The sequence below is a fragment of the Colius striatus genome, chromosome 2, assembly GCF_028858725.1.
Source record: "Colius striatus isolate bColStr4 chromosome 2, bColStr4.1.hap1, whole genome shotgun sequence".
NCBI lineage: Eukaryota > Metazoa > Chordata > Aves > Coliiformes > Coliidae > Colius > Colius striatus.
The window spans coordinates 86,730,963-86,745,803 of NC_084760.1; the positions used below are offsets into that span (position 1 = coordinate 86,730,963).

Genomic DNA, 14,841 nt, shown 5'->3' on the forward strand with positions numbered 1-14,841 from the left:
GGGAAACATGTGCAGTGTGTTATGTATCATTTGGCATGAGAGCCAAAAGCCTTTTTTGCTGTAGACTACAAAACCCACTTTGATCATTTTGGATAGAGTAGTGGGAGAAAAAAAAAATGGTAAAGGGAACTGCCTAGCTGGCATGAGGTAGCTGCAGACAGTAACTTTTCCAGGAGAGTGTAACCCATTTCTCTCTCTTAACAATTCACAGCTGCAGACACAGCAGAGCAGACGCTTGGCCAGGAGCAGGCTGATGGCGCAAATACCTCTTGTGACCCCAGTCATGGGGTAATTGAGGAGTTTACTGATGTGAAACATGAATCTGAATTTAGCTTGGAAACCAATTTCATGGAAGAGGAGAGTGGAGATTGCAGTGCAGATAAGAGAGACAGCAGTTCTTCACAAGCTTTTTCAGAAGGTAAACCACAGTATATTTATGTTTAGAGATCTGCCTCTAGAGGAGTATCTGTCAACGTGTAAATTATCAAACACCCTAATGATATGCTATACGGCTTCTGAGTCGTTCTGCCACGTTATTTGTGGTGTTGCCTGCGCGTGAGCAGGTTCCATAAGGGATGTTTAACGCTACTGCAGGCATGTAGCTCAGCCATTTGCTCTCCATAGTCCCTCTGGACTGGGGTGCCTGCAGAGTTGCTGTTACGACTAATAAAACTTGAAATAGCAGCAAGTAGAAGTGTGCATGGAGGGTGCAGTCTGGTACCATTCCTTCCACGGTAATTGAAAAAGCTAGTGTAATATGAAGGACCCTGCAAGCCTGCATTTGGCTACGGAAGATATTCTTGCCACAGATAGCACAGGAGATAATTGCAGCACTGACCTGTGAGGGCATCCTTCACAACTCAGTGGCGTTAGAGGTGAGATTCTGGGAAGCTTGGGGCAGCCACAGTAATTTAGAGAAATGCTCAGGAACTCTCTGAATTTTGAAAGGTTATGCAGAGGAGTCTGACTGCGTGGGGATCAGGAAGGCATGAGGCATCAGTGTAGCAGCTACAGTGGTATCTTCTAAGGGTGTAGCCCAGATTCTCGACGCTGCAGCACGATGATGGGAACAGTCTGAGCTTCAGTATTGGAGCCGTCCCACCATGGGTAATACAAATAACTGTGTGCATGGGGGTGTGATTGTTCGCTGATATGCCACACATTGGCACTTGCGGAGCTTCTATTCGTATTAAAACCACAGAGCATAAAATATCAGATGGCAGAGTTTGTGAGAGAAATATGTTTGGAGCATCCCTAGTGATGCTGGCTTGTCATCTCGGAGCAGCAGCTGACATTAGATCTGGGAGGCAGCCTAGTTGATACATGAAGTGTGTGGAAGCATCAAAGGGCCATGTGATAGAAAAAACAGCTCGTTCTTGTTACCATGAGAATATTACTTAGGCTTTTGGCATTGCATTTTAATGAGAAGCATAGCTCTCCAACTGCATGCTAAGTATCCTAACAGCTTTGTTCAAGCTATAAATGATGCACTATTTTTCAGTGGGTTCCTGTAGCTTGGAAGTGGCTTCATAATCTATTATAGAAAATCAGTCTTCTAAGATGGTGGAGGGGGAATGAATTTCTACCCTGGTCCTGAGGTCACTGGAGTTCCTGAAAGTGCTTCACATTGTTCCCTCTACTTTGTCTGACAAATGCTGGAATCAGTAAAACTCAACTGAAGAGAGAGCCTGAATTACAATTAAGTGATATCCTGTTCATTGGTGTTGCTGGGGAGATTTTCTCAACAGTGTCAGGATTAGTCTTGACTTTTGCCTGGGTAACTTGTATGTGGGCTTAGATACCCATTGGCAGACACTAGTGTTCTCTAATTAGTTTTCTTTATGCAGTGAGTGCTGCTGTGCTGCAAGCAGTACACAGGGCTTGGCTTTCAAAATAAGCATTGCATGTGACTTTATGCATGCCAGTGTCTTTGAATGTAATATGATTTTACAGTTCCTTCCCTCTCCTTTCCAAAAAGAAATGCTGATTAGCTAAATCAGACTTTTGTTCACTTAAGGCAATTTTTGCATCCCTTCCTCTACAATCCCCCTAATCTTTCTCTGCTGTATCACAAACTATATTCATATTACTGGCCAAAGATGCAAAGCCCTGGGCAGAACTGTTTATACATTAAGAAGGGCAGTAAGTTCACTTGGGTCTTTACTGTTGACAGCCGGTTTCACCCACAAGGGATGGATATGTCAGAACTCAAAGCAGAAAATTGCCGCAGCATTTTCTGCTATGTATTGCTTTCCTGTCCAACATTTGCTTTGTGACTGAAAGTTCTAGTACTTTCATAAGTGCTTTTTTTTTTTTAATGCAATCTGTCAAATCTGTTCTTGTAGAGAGAATTTGACATCCTTTCTCTCATCTCCAAGTGCTTTGAAATAACTGGTTCTAACTGTGGTGCTGGCCAGCATGGAAACTGTTCATCTCATTTGCAAATCCATTCTGAAATTTGATTCCAGTATTAGCTACAATAGTTCTCAGGCTAGTTTGGTTGTTTTTTTTCTTTGCCTGTTGTTATAAATAGATCCATTTAAACAGCACATGGACAAAGAACTTGAAGAAAAAGAAGTAGAAAAACTGTCTACGCTTCCTAAAACTTCAAGTCAAAGCAAGGTAACAATGTTCCATAGCCATACAGAGTTCCTAAAGATGCTTGGATTAAATAATTCTTTTATACAAGTAAAATGGATTTGTAATTGTTATTATTAGCCTTTGGCACTGGAATTGTCAAGATTTTTTTCATGTTGCTGCAGTGATTTCTTCCTCGGTGCTGAGCAAGAGCTGGAAGTCTGCTGTTATGCAGGTGTATGGTGACATAGTCTGAAAGACACAGCTTTGGAGTTTGATCCGCAGTCCCAAACACACATGGTTAGTGCTCTGCACACCAGGTGGAAGCAGGGGCTAGTTTCTGAGGGGTGTGTTCTGCAAGTGGACCTCAGAATTGACCATGTACAGTCTTAAAAGTACCTATGATACAGTTTCACGTTCTTGCTTCAAGGTGGCCATATCTCTGTACAGCTTTAATAGCCAGTAAAGGGGACTTTGACAGTTATATTGCCAATACTCGAAATAAAAAGTGAATTACAGTATCAGAAAACCATCTCATTGCTTGACAGAGGGTATGGGTTTTCAAAATACTCATTTTTAGACAAACCTTTGCTTCCTAACTTTTTCACATCTGATTTTGGAGAGATGCCTTTCATTCTGGTCAGCCATATGCTGGGTGACTTTCATTGGAAGAGATCCAATAGTCAGTCAGAGAGAAAGCTGTGCTTTTAACATTTTTTTCTTTTCTTTTTTTTTTCTTTTTTTGGAACATGGTGGCCAAAAATGCCAGTGCCACCTGAAGCAATGTGTGATGTGTCTTCACTCAACTTGGTGTACCTACTTTACGGAGATAGATAGGACCAACTTGTACAGCAGAAGGCTTAAAGTTTTGCATTTTCCCCTACTACGCTGACGGCTTTTGCTCTCAAAATCAGACAGTCTCCTGACAAGACTGCATTTAGCCACTGATTTACAATTTCTGGATTTAGTCCTTAATGGAGTTTTGTTTTTATCTTTAAGTAAAGTACATAACTTAGCATGACAAGCACCATCAGATTCCAGGGTTCTCATCCCTGGTTTGTGCCCTTGATTTACTGAATGGATTCGGTAGGTGTTGTTCTTATCTGTAATATGGGGACAGTTGTAGACGGATCACTGCAAAATACATCCAGATCTACTGAGCTGAGGTGTATTGTTATTTACCCTGGCAGACTCTAAAAGAGACTGCAGGTCAAAAAAAGAGGTTTGAACTTGTATTATAAAAAGATAAGTTTTCAAATTTAATCAACTTGGTTGAACTGCCAGCTGTGGTGATGTACTTTAAATTGTGTGAAGTTTGACATATGTGACTCCTCTTTGGGTTTGTTTGGTTTTTTTTTCCAGTGGCCAAGGCTGGGCCAACTAACATTTTATTCCACTTTGGAGAAACCTAAAACTTTGAAAGCAGAGAAAGAAGTCGACATGAAACAGCTTTATCTTCACAAGCCTTTAGAATCTACTTGGCCAAAAGTGAATAAAGAATTTCTGTCCTCAGTGAACAAACCAAGTGATGCTTCCTTTACACCGTTACAAAGAGAGCTCTTCTGTATCATGAATACATACCGGGACTTGTTCTACCCAGAAAGAAATGCTTTAACAAATGGAGAAGAAATCCGGCATGCTTACTGCTTGCATGCCTTGAACCACGTTCTGAAGGCAAATTCCCAGGTGCTCAGCAACAATGCCAAACGGAGAGACCAAAAACCAGGGGCAGCCAATGATGACTACAGGGATCAGGGGCTGACAAGACCTAAGGTAAGAGAGCTTCCTTACTGTGATTTTCCCCCTGTCCCCACCCTGGCTGGCTCATCAGGTCATGTAAATGTCCCAGTGGTTTATCCAGAAGTATTTATGTTGCTGCCCTCTCAAGTGGTGTGTTCCTGGGCACATCCCTTTATTATGCCTGGAAGCCATCTGCTGCAGTGAGGGCAAATACCTTGCTAGAAGCAGTGTGCACAGGGTTGTTAGCCACCCTGTGTCTGTGCTGAGCCATGAGTTTGACTCGTGTTTTTCTTTTGTCTCCCTGTCACTGACATGTCACTGCTTCCTGCTTCCATTTCTAAATCTATCAGTACAGAAAGGTGCCTCCACTTTGATCTTCAGTGGTGGTGCGTGTAACGTAGACTGTCACCCAGTGGGGATTGTCCCAGAAGTCTTGTTGTCATTAGGCACTTGTAAGGTGGGCTTGGCAGTGTTAGGTTAGTGGTTGGACCTTGATGATCTTAAAGGTCTTTTCCAACCAACATGATTCTGTGATTCTATGAGTTCCCAGCGTGGATGGATATTTCTGTATGTGGGAGAACCTCAGGGAATCCCAGTCCTGTTTTCAAGACCACTCATCATAGTTGCTGGATTGGGCCTCAAACCAGGGCTCCTTGGATCCCCAGCACCCTCTTGTTAACCAGGTGTGTGTGACCAGGGCTAGCCTGTCACTGGTGGTGCCAGCTACCTGCTGAACAGCTTTGATGTTGAGTTTGTCTTTGCTGCACATCTGACAAACGCCCTTGGTTTCTGCATTGACTCCCTAGTTAGATGTTTATATTTCTGAGTGTCATGCACAGCCTGTTGCCACCCATCCCAGAGCAGCCGTTGGCCCTATCTGTGCTCTGTGGGAGCTCTTGCTTGCAGGGTAGAGCGAATAGGAGAAGGGGCTCAGTTTTTAGTTCCCCTATAATGGTCCCCTGAGTGAGATGGGGCACCACAGTAAGCTGCTGGCCAGTACCTGGTCACACTGCCTGGCAGCTTGTCCTCCCACCTTGCTGCAGGTCAGAGTTGTGTTGGTTTGATAGTACAGATGCCCCAAGGGGAAAAAAAAAAAGGGTTAATGTACAGTTGTCAGTGAGTGCTCATATTTTATGGGTTATTCTGTTGTAACTGTTCTGCACAGGTACTGATGATAGTGCCCTTCAGGGAATGTGCTTTGCGGATCGTGCATGTTTTAATCAGTCTTCTTGAAGTCAATGACAAAAGAAAAATAGATGTAAGTAATAAAAAGCGCTTCAAAGGGGAATTTGGCTCTGACCCAGAAGAGAAGCCCCCCAACCTCAAAAGACCTGAAGATTATGAAGCTGTCTTTGCTGGCAACATTGATGACCACTTCAGAATTGGTAATGACCTACTGAACAGATGATTTTTAGCTTAGAAAGCACTGAGAAGTTAGCAACAATGTCTGGGAGTTATCAGGGCTGGAGGTTCTGGTGAGACTCTAGGCTCTGTGGTATTCATGCTGGCTTTGCGCTGTCAACTTTGGTTTTTCTGAAAGTCTTTCTTGCCTTGCCAGAACTTAAAGCAGAAGATAAAATACAAAAGTAAGGATTTTCACATCAATCTCAGAACCACTTTAAATGCAACAATTGCTCTGTTGTAGCAGCACTGCCCACACCTCGTTTTAAAGAGGATGTGCTTGATTATGCAGCAAAGTCTTTCATGTTATCGAAAAAATAATAATTTGGGATTTAATCAGCCTATTCACTATGTCTCTTGTAATCAGTAATGGTTGGAACAAAATTAAAGCTCAGTACTGAGCAAAGTAGTTTTCTACTGTGCTGCCCATGGTTTTCATGAAATCAAAGGAGTAGCCAGCAAGCAGGACCATTGGGCAAGCAGCAAATTTGAGAGACTGTTTCATAATATTGTAATCTCTTGCTGTTTTAGTAACTCAGTATGCAGAGAATTAGCTAGTGGCTTGGTTCCTGGAGCTGCTATGATGAGTAGGCAGTTTTTTCTCACTAATTTTAACAAATCAGAGGCTTTTGAAGTTATTGCCCCTTGAAACAAAAATTGGCATCCCAAGAGATGTGATGATACAGTGAAAGATGCAAGCAGGTCCCACTTGGTCTTTCTTTGTTCCCCAGTGAGTATATCTTTGCCTGACAGCATCTTACTTTCAGCAGCATCATAATTTTCCTTTCAGTCCTCTCCCCTACCACAATCTGCTTGATGCTCTTACTAGGTGTGAAGAAATGCTTGAAGAAAATTTCAGTGCTGTTACTTGCAGAAGCAAATCACAGAAGCAGAATAATTATCCGTTCTTACTGTGCCTCACACCCTCTTACTTCTGCACAAAGATCTAATTTAAAGCACATTTGTTATGCTTTTCCCAACCACCCGTTTCCCATTTTTAAACAGAAAAAACCCCTTGATGTTGTTAAATGGTCTGTATGCTGTGACAGGTGATATCTTCTTCCTGGAAATTCAACCAATTGTACCTTTCTTTTTCTTTCTGCTTTTTTTATCATTGGTTTAAAATGGACAGTGGGAGAGGTCCTTGTTGATATCTGTGTGAAATACTTGCAAGTGCCTTCAGCTGTGCCCATGATGGCTGCCTTCACACAGAGAGAGGGAGAGAGAGGAAACACATTTGTTGGGCACGTAGCAGTGGGGGGATTGAATACGGCCCAGACTACCTGGATTTTTAAGATGAGGAAACTGTGGGTCCTAGCAGTGTTACCATGTAGTTACCACACAGGTAGCAAACTCCTTTTCCTTTTTTTAGCATGAGAGGTGATGTATAAGCCCATTCAGCATGTGGACCACAACATTGTAGTGTTGGAAGCAGTGGGGAAAGTGCAAGGCTCTTAGTCGTTGTCACATGAAGAAGCTTTTCCCTTGTGTTCTAGTAGAACTCTCGTGTCCCTGTGAATAAAGGCAGTTTGTAGTCAGGAGATTCACACCGAGTCTTTTGTGCAATGTTAAGGTAAGAGTTACTGTAGGGCCTAATGCAGAGATAGCAGTCTGCAGTTTAGGGAGAAAGGAGCAGTTAATAATTTCGGCTTTTTTTTCACCTTAAGTTTTTCAGCCTCCTCATCCCCTTTTTTAGCAAGAAAATTATTAAAAAAAAATGTTCTCCAGGCTGTGAAAAATCTAGGGGGAAAAACCCCAAAAACTATGGAAAGGGTTCGCCAAACTCCATGAAAGTCTGCCAAGTGCTTTTCAGATGGAGGTGGATAAACAGAGTTTCAGAGAGATTGGTTTAGGCCAGCTATAATCATTAGCACGTGTGAAGGGAGAGGAAATGTAGGAAATTGCTATGAAAGAGCCTGCTGTAAGAATGTGGTTGATAATTGACCTTATCTAAGAATGTGCTGTTGGTTGTTGTCGGACAGGCGTTGCGATTCTTCAGAAGAGTATGAGACTGTATGCCCCGTTTTACTCCTCGGACATCATCATTGCCTCTCCCCTGGGTATGAGGACTATCATTGGTGCAGAGGGGGAGAAGAAAAGAGATTTTGATTTCCTGTCATCGATAGAAATTCTCATAATTGATCAAGCAGATATTTACCTGATGCAGAATTGGGAACATGTCCTGGTGGGTTTGCCATATGTATTCATTTTTGCGTTGTACTGCGTCTTGTTGGTCTGCTAGAACTTAGCTTTGGCAGTGAGCACTATTGCTATTTTTTACTGACTTGGTTCCAGACGTGTACGGCTGTTCCTTTTCCTCCCTCCACCCTGATATTTCCCATATACTAAGAATATCCTTGCTACAGACTTTGGTAGCGTTCAGCACCTGTTCTCTGTAAATCTTAGTATTTGCTGCTTTAGTGGCATATTTCATCAGAGATTTTTTTTGGGTCCAATTTTAATTATCTTGCAGGGTGAGATAATGATGATTCCTTTAATCACCTCTGTGAGAAAAATATACTAGCTGTCTGACTGCCCAGCGTTTCAGTCAGATTGCAGCCGTGCGAGGAATCTGTACAACATAATTCAGGTTCCTCCAGAAAGCAAGAGGAGCTAGCGGTCGTCTCCACTGACTGCGGAGAGACTTGAGCATCAGTCATGTCCAAAGTTAAACAGCACCAAGATTTTCCCATTCATGTAATGAAAATGTGGCTCTTAGATTGTGGCTAGTATGCAGTAGGACCCATACTTTTTGGCTTGTGGTTAATAAAAGTTAAAGATTGAAAGGTTGGGGATTTTTCCCCACATAGAAACACCTTTGAGGTACCTGGGCCAGGTGTTTTGGCAGCATGATGTTACAATACACTTTGGATGAGTCCAGGAGGTGTCTTGTTCCCTGGGGAGTCCCAGGAAGGGCATGTGAGCCTACATGATATCTAAGGAACGAGTTCTGTTTTTCCCTTTGTGTGTGTCTGCCTGGCATGCTGTGTTCAGTGATGCCAGTCCCAGGCATTGTTAAGTGATACCAAAATGATGTATATTTTTTCACTTGTAGCCAGACTCCCCCTGAATGCATTGGGAGCCGCACTTGGCTTTTTTTAGCTTGGAAACCTTGAGCCTATTGACTTTGATAGCAACAAACAAATCCATTATACTTGCCCCGCGGGAAAAGATTGGGAGCAAAGGTTACTGTTACTGATGACTAAAGAGATGCTAGCTTTCCATTCTGCTGTGGGAAATCAAGTAAATTACTCTTGCTGTGGTCAGTAAATTCCAGACAGCTGTGTCTTGGCAGATCATTACTGGTTTCTGTTCTGTGCTGTCTGGCTGGTCCCTGCCCACATCCTTGCTGCTGCTGGGGCTCTGGCGGTGTGAGTGCAGGGGTGGAGGCTGGTCCGTAGCAATGTGTTTCTGCCTCTCTGTGCAGCACCTGATGAAGCACATGAACCTGCTGCCTCTGGATTCCCATGGGGTAGACTTTTCCCGAGTGCGAATGCCGAATCTCAGTAACTGGTCCAAGTACTATCGCCAGACACTGCTCTTCAGCTCTCTTCAGAACCCCCAGATCAACTCTGTCTTCAACAAGCACTGCTTCAATTACGTGGGGCAGGTGAGTTCACAGAGGAGCTGAAATGAAAGCCTTTTAAATGCTGGCGTGGGGGGGGGGTGTGGGGGAGGAACAGAAAGCCCAACACTTGGAAAAATTCCGTAACGCAGTTGCAGGAAGCCCATCTGTGTGCCCGTCACTTCCATTACCCCAGTAGCTCAGTCTGAGTCTCCATGACGCTGCATGGCAATTTCTAATGCTGTGCCAAAGGCATGAAGAACTACTCTCTTTGCAGTGATGCCATTCTTTCATGGGTAGCTGTTTCATGTCAAAAATCAGATCTTGCTGTTTCTTGATTTGACAAACACAAGTTAATGTGGTGTTATTTATTTTGTTGTTAAGTGGAGGGTTTGCCTGCCTCCTTTTCTTTACTCTCCTACTGCTTAAGAAGCACAAACTGTTATTACTTTGAAAGAAACGGGAAGAGTAAAAACCTTAGTTTAGTTGTCCCTCTCAAATACGTGGGAGTTGGGGTGTAAGTGGTGGTCATGTATATTTAACAGATCAGGTATGTGTATTCATGAATGTAGTTTTTGTGTTGGAGCTTTCTTAAGCGCAGCCTTGTGTGCTGCTTGCAGATGTGAGCAGAGAGCTGCCTGGAGCGTGGCTGCCTTTGAAATGCTGCTTCCCTTAACATCCTGCTTTTCCCTTACAGGTGGCCGTCCACAACCTACCGCTCATGGGCTCCATTAGCCATGTTGTGGTCCAGCTTCCTCATGTTTTTCGGAGGCTAGAAGCTGAAAATGTAACTTCTGTAATAGATACAAGGTACTTCTGTAATAGGTACAAGGTGTTCCAGGCTATTTTGCTCTGCCCTAATGACTGCAATTTCAGGTTTAGTTGAGCGTGCTGCAGAGCACAATGTGATTTCAGCACAGGAGTATGCCTTTGTTAGTCTTTGGATCCAGGGTAGGCTCTGCACAGGTGGAGGGGAATACTGAATCTCACCGGAGAGTGAGGTCTAGGAAGGGAATACGAGTCTTTACCATAACTGGGTAGTACCGATTAAACCTTTGTTTAATCATGTGTAGAATCTACATGTGTAAAAATACTATGAGGTTAAAGAAGGAAAAACTATACAATCATTGAATGATATGGGTTGCAAGAGCCCCTTAAAGATACCTTGTTCCAACCTCCTGCCGTGGGCAGGGACACTTTCCACTAGACCAGGTTGTTCAAAGCCTTGTCCAACCTGCCCTTGAACACTGCAAGGGAGGGGACATCCATAAACTCTGAACAACCTTTTACAGTACCTCACCACCCTTAAAGGGAAGAGCTTCATCCTAATAATCTAAATCCACCCCCTTTTAGTTTAAAACCATTACTCCTTGTGTTATTACTACATGCCCTTGTAAAAAGTACCTCTCCAGCTTTCTTATCAGCTCCCTTAGATACTGGAAGGCTGCTATATGTTCCCCCTAGAGCCTTCTCCAGGCTGAACAATCTCAACTCTCCCAGCCTTTCTTCATAGGAGAGATGCTTCAGTCTGCTGATCGTTTTTGTAGCTTGCTTCTGGACCCACTCCAGTAGGTCCATGTCCTTCTTATGCTGGGGGCCCTAGAGCTGGACCCAGTGCTGCAGGTGGGGTCTCATGAGAGTGGAGTAGAGGATCAGAATCACCTCTCTCCTTCCTGCTCTGGCCACACTGCTTTTGGTGCAGCACAGGATATGGTTGCTTTTCTAGGCTGAGAGCACATGTTGCCAGCTCAAGTTGAACTTCTCACTAGCCAACACCAAGTTCTGCTCAGGGCTGCTCTTGGTCCATTCTCTCTGCCCAGCCTATACACATGTTTGGGACTGCTCTAGTCAAAGTCTTCTGTAGTCTGTTGTCTGATGACATTCTTCTCTGAGGTCACATCAGTATTGGAAAGCTAAATGTTATCTCTGGTTAACTCTGGTTTGCTTTCTTCACGTGAGGTTTCAGTTTTTTGTGAACAAAGTTCTGCCCGAGTACCGGGACGCCGTCATGTCACATACGCTCGTCTACGTCCCGTCCTACTTCGACTATGTGCGGCTTCGAAATTACTTCAAGAAAGAGGATCTGAATTTCACTCACATCTGTGAATACACAAAGAAGGCTGGTGTCTGCAGAGCACGGCGCTTCTTTCTCAAGGGAGAGAAGCAGTTTTTGTTGTTCACTGAGCGCTTCCACTTCTATAAAAGGTGAATTGTGGACAGTTTTCCTCTTTGAGTTGCACATGCGCTGTTTGGGAAGCAGGGTCTGACCTTATTTGTAGATGGGCTATATGCCTTTTTCAGTCTGTTTGAATCTCTCTGAGGACTTTGAAGTAAGAACTTTTTGGTTTAAAGTTTTTGCACGTTGTCAGCAGTCCCTTGCAGAGATTCTGAGGGCTTTATTCAGAAAAGTAAGTTCTGCCATGTTTCAGTGATGTCAGGACAGGGTGACATAGCCTGCAAAAGGGGATTCATTGTGCCCTTGATTCATGTTCATCTGTGCCACAATAATTACATAAAACTCCGGAAAAGGCCATGTAGTCAGTTCAATAATGCAGTGCAGCCAGCTGAGGCCACCTGGAAAATTTCCTACATTCTGACTAGAGCTCTTTAGAATTTCCCAATGGAACAGTTTTTTCTCTTGGCAGAATATTTTGGCAAATAGAAGTTTCATGAGGCTCAATTTGGTCAGGCTGCACTATGTTAAAATCCAACCTAAAGAGACTCAGACCTGCAAAAAATGGTAGTAGTCTGTACTTCAGAGGAAGTCATTGTGCCTGGCAGTTTTAGGTATGCCACCCCCACACACACTAAAATTCCACGTTTGTGTTTAGTCTTCAGCCTGTAACACAAAGTTTGTAGAGTTGAGCCTCAGCTGGCATGTACAGAAGTCGATGGCAATTGGAAGAACTGATACAGGATCAATGTTTTAACATGCACATTTTGTAAAAATGGGTGATAAAGTTACTTTTTTGTTTCCCACTACAGGTATACAATAAAAGGCATTAGGAACCTCATTTTCTATGAGTTACCAACATACTCTCACTTCTACAGTGAGATTTGTAATATGATGAAGGCCACAGACAGTGGAGTGGATGCTACTTGGACCTGTACTGTGCTCTACTCCAAGTATGATGCTCAGAAATTGGCTGCGGTGGTCGGCATAGATCGCACAGCTCAGATGCTACAGTCCAAGAAAAGTGTGCACCTCTTTGTTACAGGAGAAAATGAATAAGTGGTGCTGCAGACTAGGTGACTGAGAGGACCTGCATTTTTCTCCTGATGCATTTCCTGACGTTGCTTTTTAAAAAAGTGTTAACTTTTTACTCCCTTTTCCTAAATATTCTGTTGGAAATGTTCATACAATATTGAATTTTGTATTTCAGTACTCTGTCCAATGGGAAACAAGGGGTGTTATTCAAGAAACCAGTGATGTCAGGACAGGGTAACATAACCTGCAAAAGGGCAGGTTGGGGGTTTCTTTTGTATAGAAAGGAAATCCAGAACTATTCTTCTTGTATGTTGAAAAACTTACTGGTCAGTAAAGAGTGAATGCTTTGATAAATCCCTTTTAATTGGATCGCTTGACTTCATTTTCAGTTGTAGCTGAAAACTCAATTTCTTTTATCAAAGGCAACATTTTCCTTTATTCTTGGGGAAGAAATGTGCCTGGATATGTAATGCAGTCACTGTTCTGTAACTCTGCGTAAGGGAGGTGCGGGGAAAAGCTCTTGGACACAACTGCATGTTGTCAAATGAGGGTTGAGCTTGCTTCAACCTGACAGTGGTGAGAATCACAGAATCTTAAGGATTGGAGGTGACCTCAAAAGATCATCTAGTCCAACCCCCTACCAGAGCAGGACCACCTAGAGTAGGTCACACAGGAACTTGTCCAAGTGAGAATTTGTGAATGTGCTGGGGTAGAAGCTATGGGTTTGTGTTTTTCCTGGAGTCCCCTAAATATCTCTGCCTTCTGTTTACAACAAGCCCCTCTGGACAGCCAGTTTTACCAGGGATAGGTTTGTTTGGATTTTTTTCCTTTTTCCAAAGGAAAACAGAGCTGAACTTGTCAGGCAGACAGGCCTAGGCCTGCCTACCTGCCCCCATTACCAAAGCAATGTGGTGGAGCACAAAAGCAGGTGCTGCAGTTGCAAATCCCTCAAGTTTTGTATCTCACACCGTGGATGCGGATGGGTTGGTTTGTTTTTTCCTCTCTGAGTGGTTGCTTATGGACAGCATGGAAGTATCACAGTAATGTCTCTTCTTCTGTCTTTTCTTCTCCCAGAAAGCTAAGCCTAATTTAAAAGGAGCTAAAAGCAGAGAGATGAGGTGTTTGTTTTGAAGTATGTGCTAGGACTGTAGGAAGATGGGTCTGTGGAGGGGTGGGTGAGGCCTGCGTGATCCCAAATGCAAGAAAGAAACATCCATCCTGTGATAAGTTTTGAGGAAGTTCTTGTCTGGGAAGCTTAAGTAAATATATCAAAGTGAAATAAACTCAAGTAAACGAGACACATAATGTTAGTAATTTTTTTAATCCTAGTCTTCCTTCCTGTATTTCTCAGAGGCTGTGAACTCTTGTAGTAACTGAAGTCCTGCAGTCATTTAATAGACATGCAAGTCCATGCAGTGTCTTGCTTTGCATTCAAAGTAACGATTTCTGTTAATTTTCTGTACCTCTGCCGTCGCACACGAGAATTAAGAGCCAGCCACAGCAAAGTTGTGAGCATCTGTCTGCCGTGCAGCAGAGGCAGCAGCGGCTGCAAACAAGGGTTTTTGATGTATGGCCTAAGCTCGATGTGGGAGAACTGTGTCTGTGCATATGAAAACAAGCACACAAAATAGGATTAAGGCATTTTCTTTCTACACCGGATGTGCTTAGCAGCGGTGAGGAGGTGACCTCTGAGGAAGCTAAAGTGGGATAGCTGCTTAGGGAGAGAATATGGTGCAGTGCAGCTACTGTTTAAAGCAGCAGCCAGAGTTTTATGCCAGAGCCTTGGCTACGCAAGGAATTTTCTTTCCTCCATGAAGTTAATAGCAAAGTGCCTTGGTGGGAGTAGGGCCAAATTGTAACCTGAGACCCTCACAATTTTGAAATCAACTGCCTGCTTTTTGTTCCTAAGACAAGCATACTTTGAAATTTGAAACGAATATGCTAGTCTTACATTTTTGCTATTGATTGCTAATTATAACTCACTGATTGCCAAAGTAGCATGTGAAAGCCTCTTCACTGCTTTCAGTTAGCGCTCTGAGATGCAGGCACAAATTGATATGTGATTGCCCATAGAGAGCTCACGCATGAGAATTTTCTGCTCTGGCAAAATCTACCTTGCTTTAGTAGGGAGCCTTATAAGCCAGTGCTGCCAGTCTCACCTCGGACTGGTTTGGTGACGTGGGGGCCGAAATCTCTGTACTGGTGTGATGGAGTTCCTCTTCCCAGGTGTTTGCTTCCTCCTGCCCCTGGGGCCACGCTGTTCCAATACCACTGACATTGGCCAAGCTCCATAGTGGAACTGCAGTGGAGAGAGGATTTGCTCTTGTTTAAAACTTTTCCCCATTTTCAT

General features: G+C 43.4%; 1 protein-coding gene across 1 annotated transcript in view; it reads left to right on the top strand.

Annotated features, from left to right (window-relative positions):
• The window catches only part of UTP25 (UTP25 small subunit processome component), a 17,623-nt gene extending 3,178 nt beyond the window's left edge, over positions 1-14,445 (top strand). The window contains exons 4-12 of the mRNA XM_061991367.1: positions 212-418; positions 2,534-2,622; positions 3,940-4,350; positions 5,483-5,702; positions 7,701-7,903; positions 9,146-9,328; positions 9,981-10,093; positions 11,243-11,488; positions 12,269-14,445. Coding sequence (XP_061847351.1) covers positions 212-418; positions 2,534-2,622; positions 3,940-4,350; positions 5,483-5,702; positions 7,701-7,903; positions 9,146-9,328; positions 9,981-10,093; positions 11,243-11,488; positions 12,269-12,515 — 1,919 coding nt within the window. The 3' untranslated portion in view covers positions 12,516-14,445. The remainder of the gene's footprint in view (positions 1-211; positions 419-2,533; positions 2,623-3,939; positions 4,351-5,482; positions 5,703-7,700; positions 7,904-9,145; positions 9,329-9,980; positions 10,094-11,242; positions 11,489-12,268) is intronic.
• Positions 14,446-14,841: the final 396 nt, after the last annotated feature.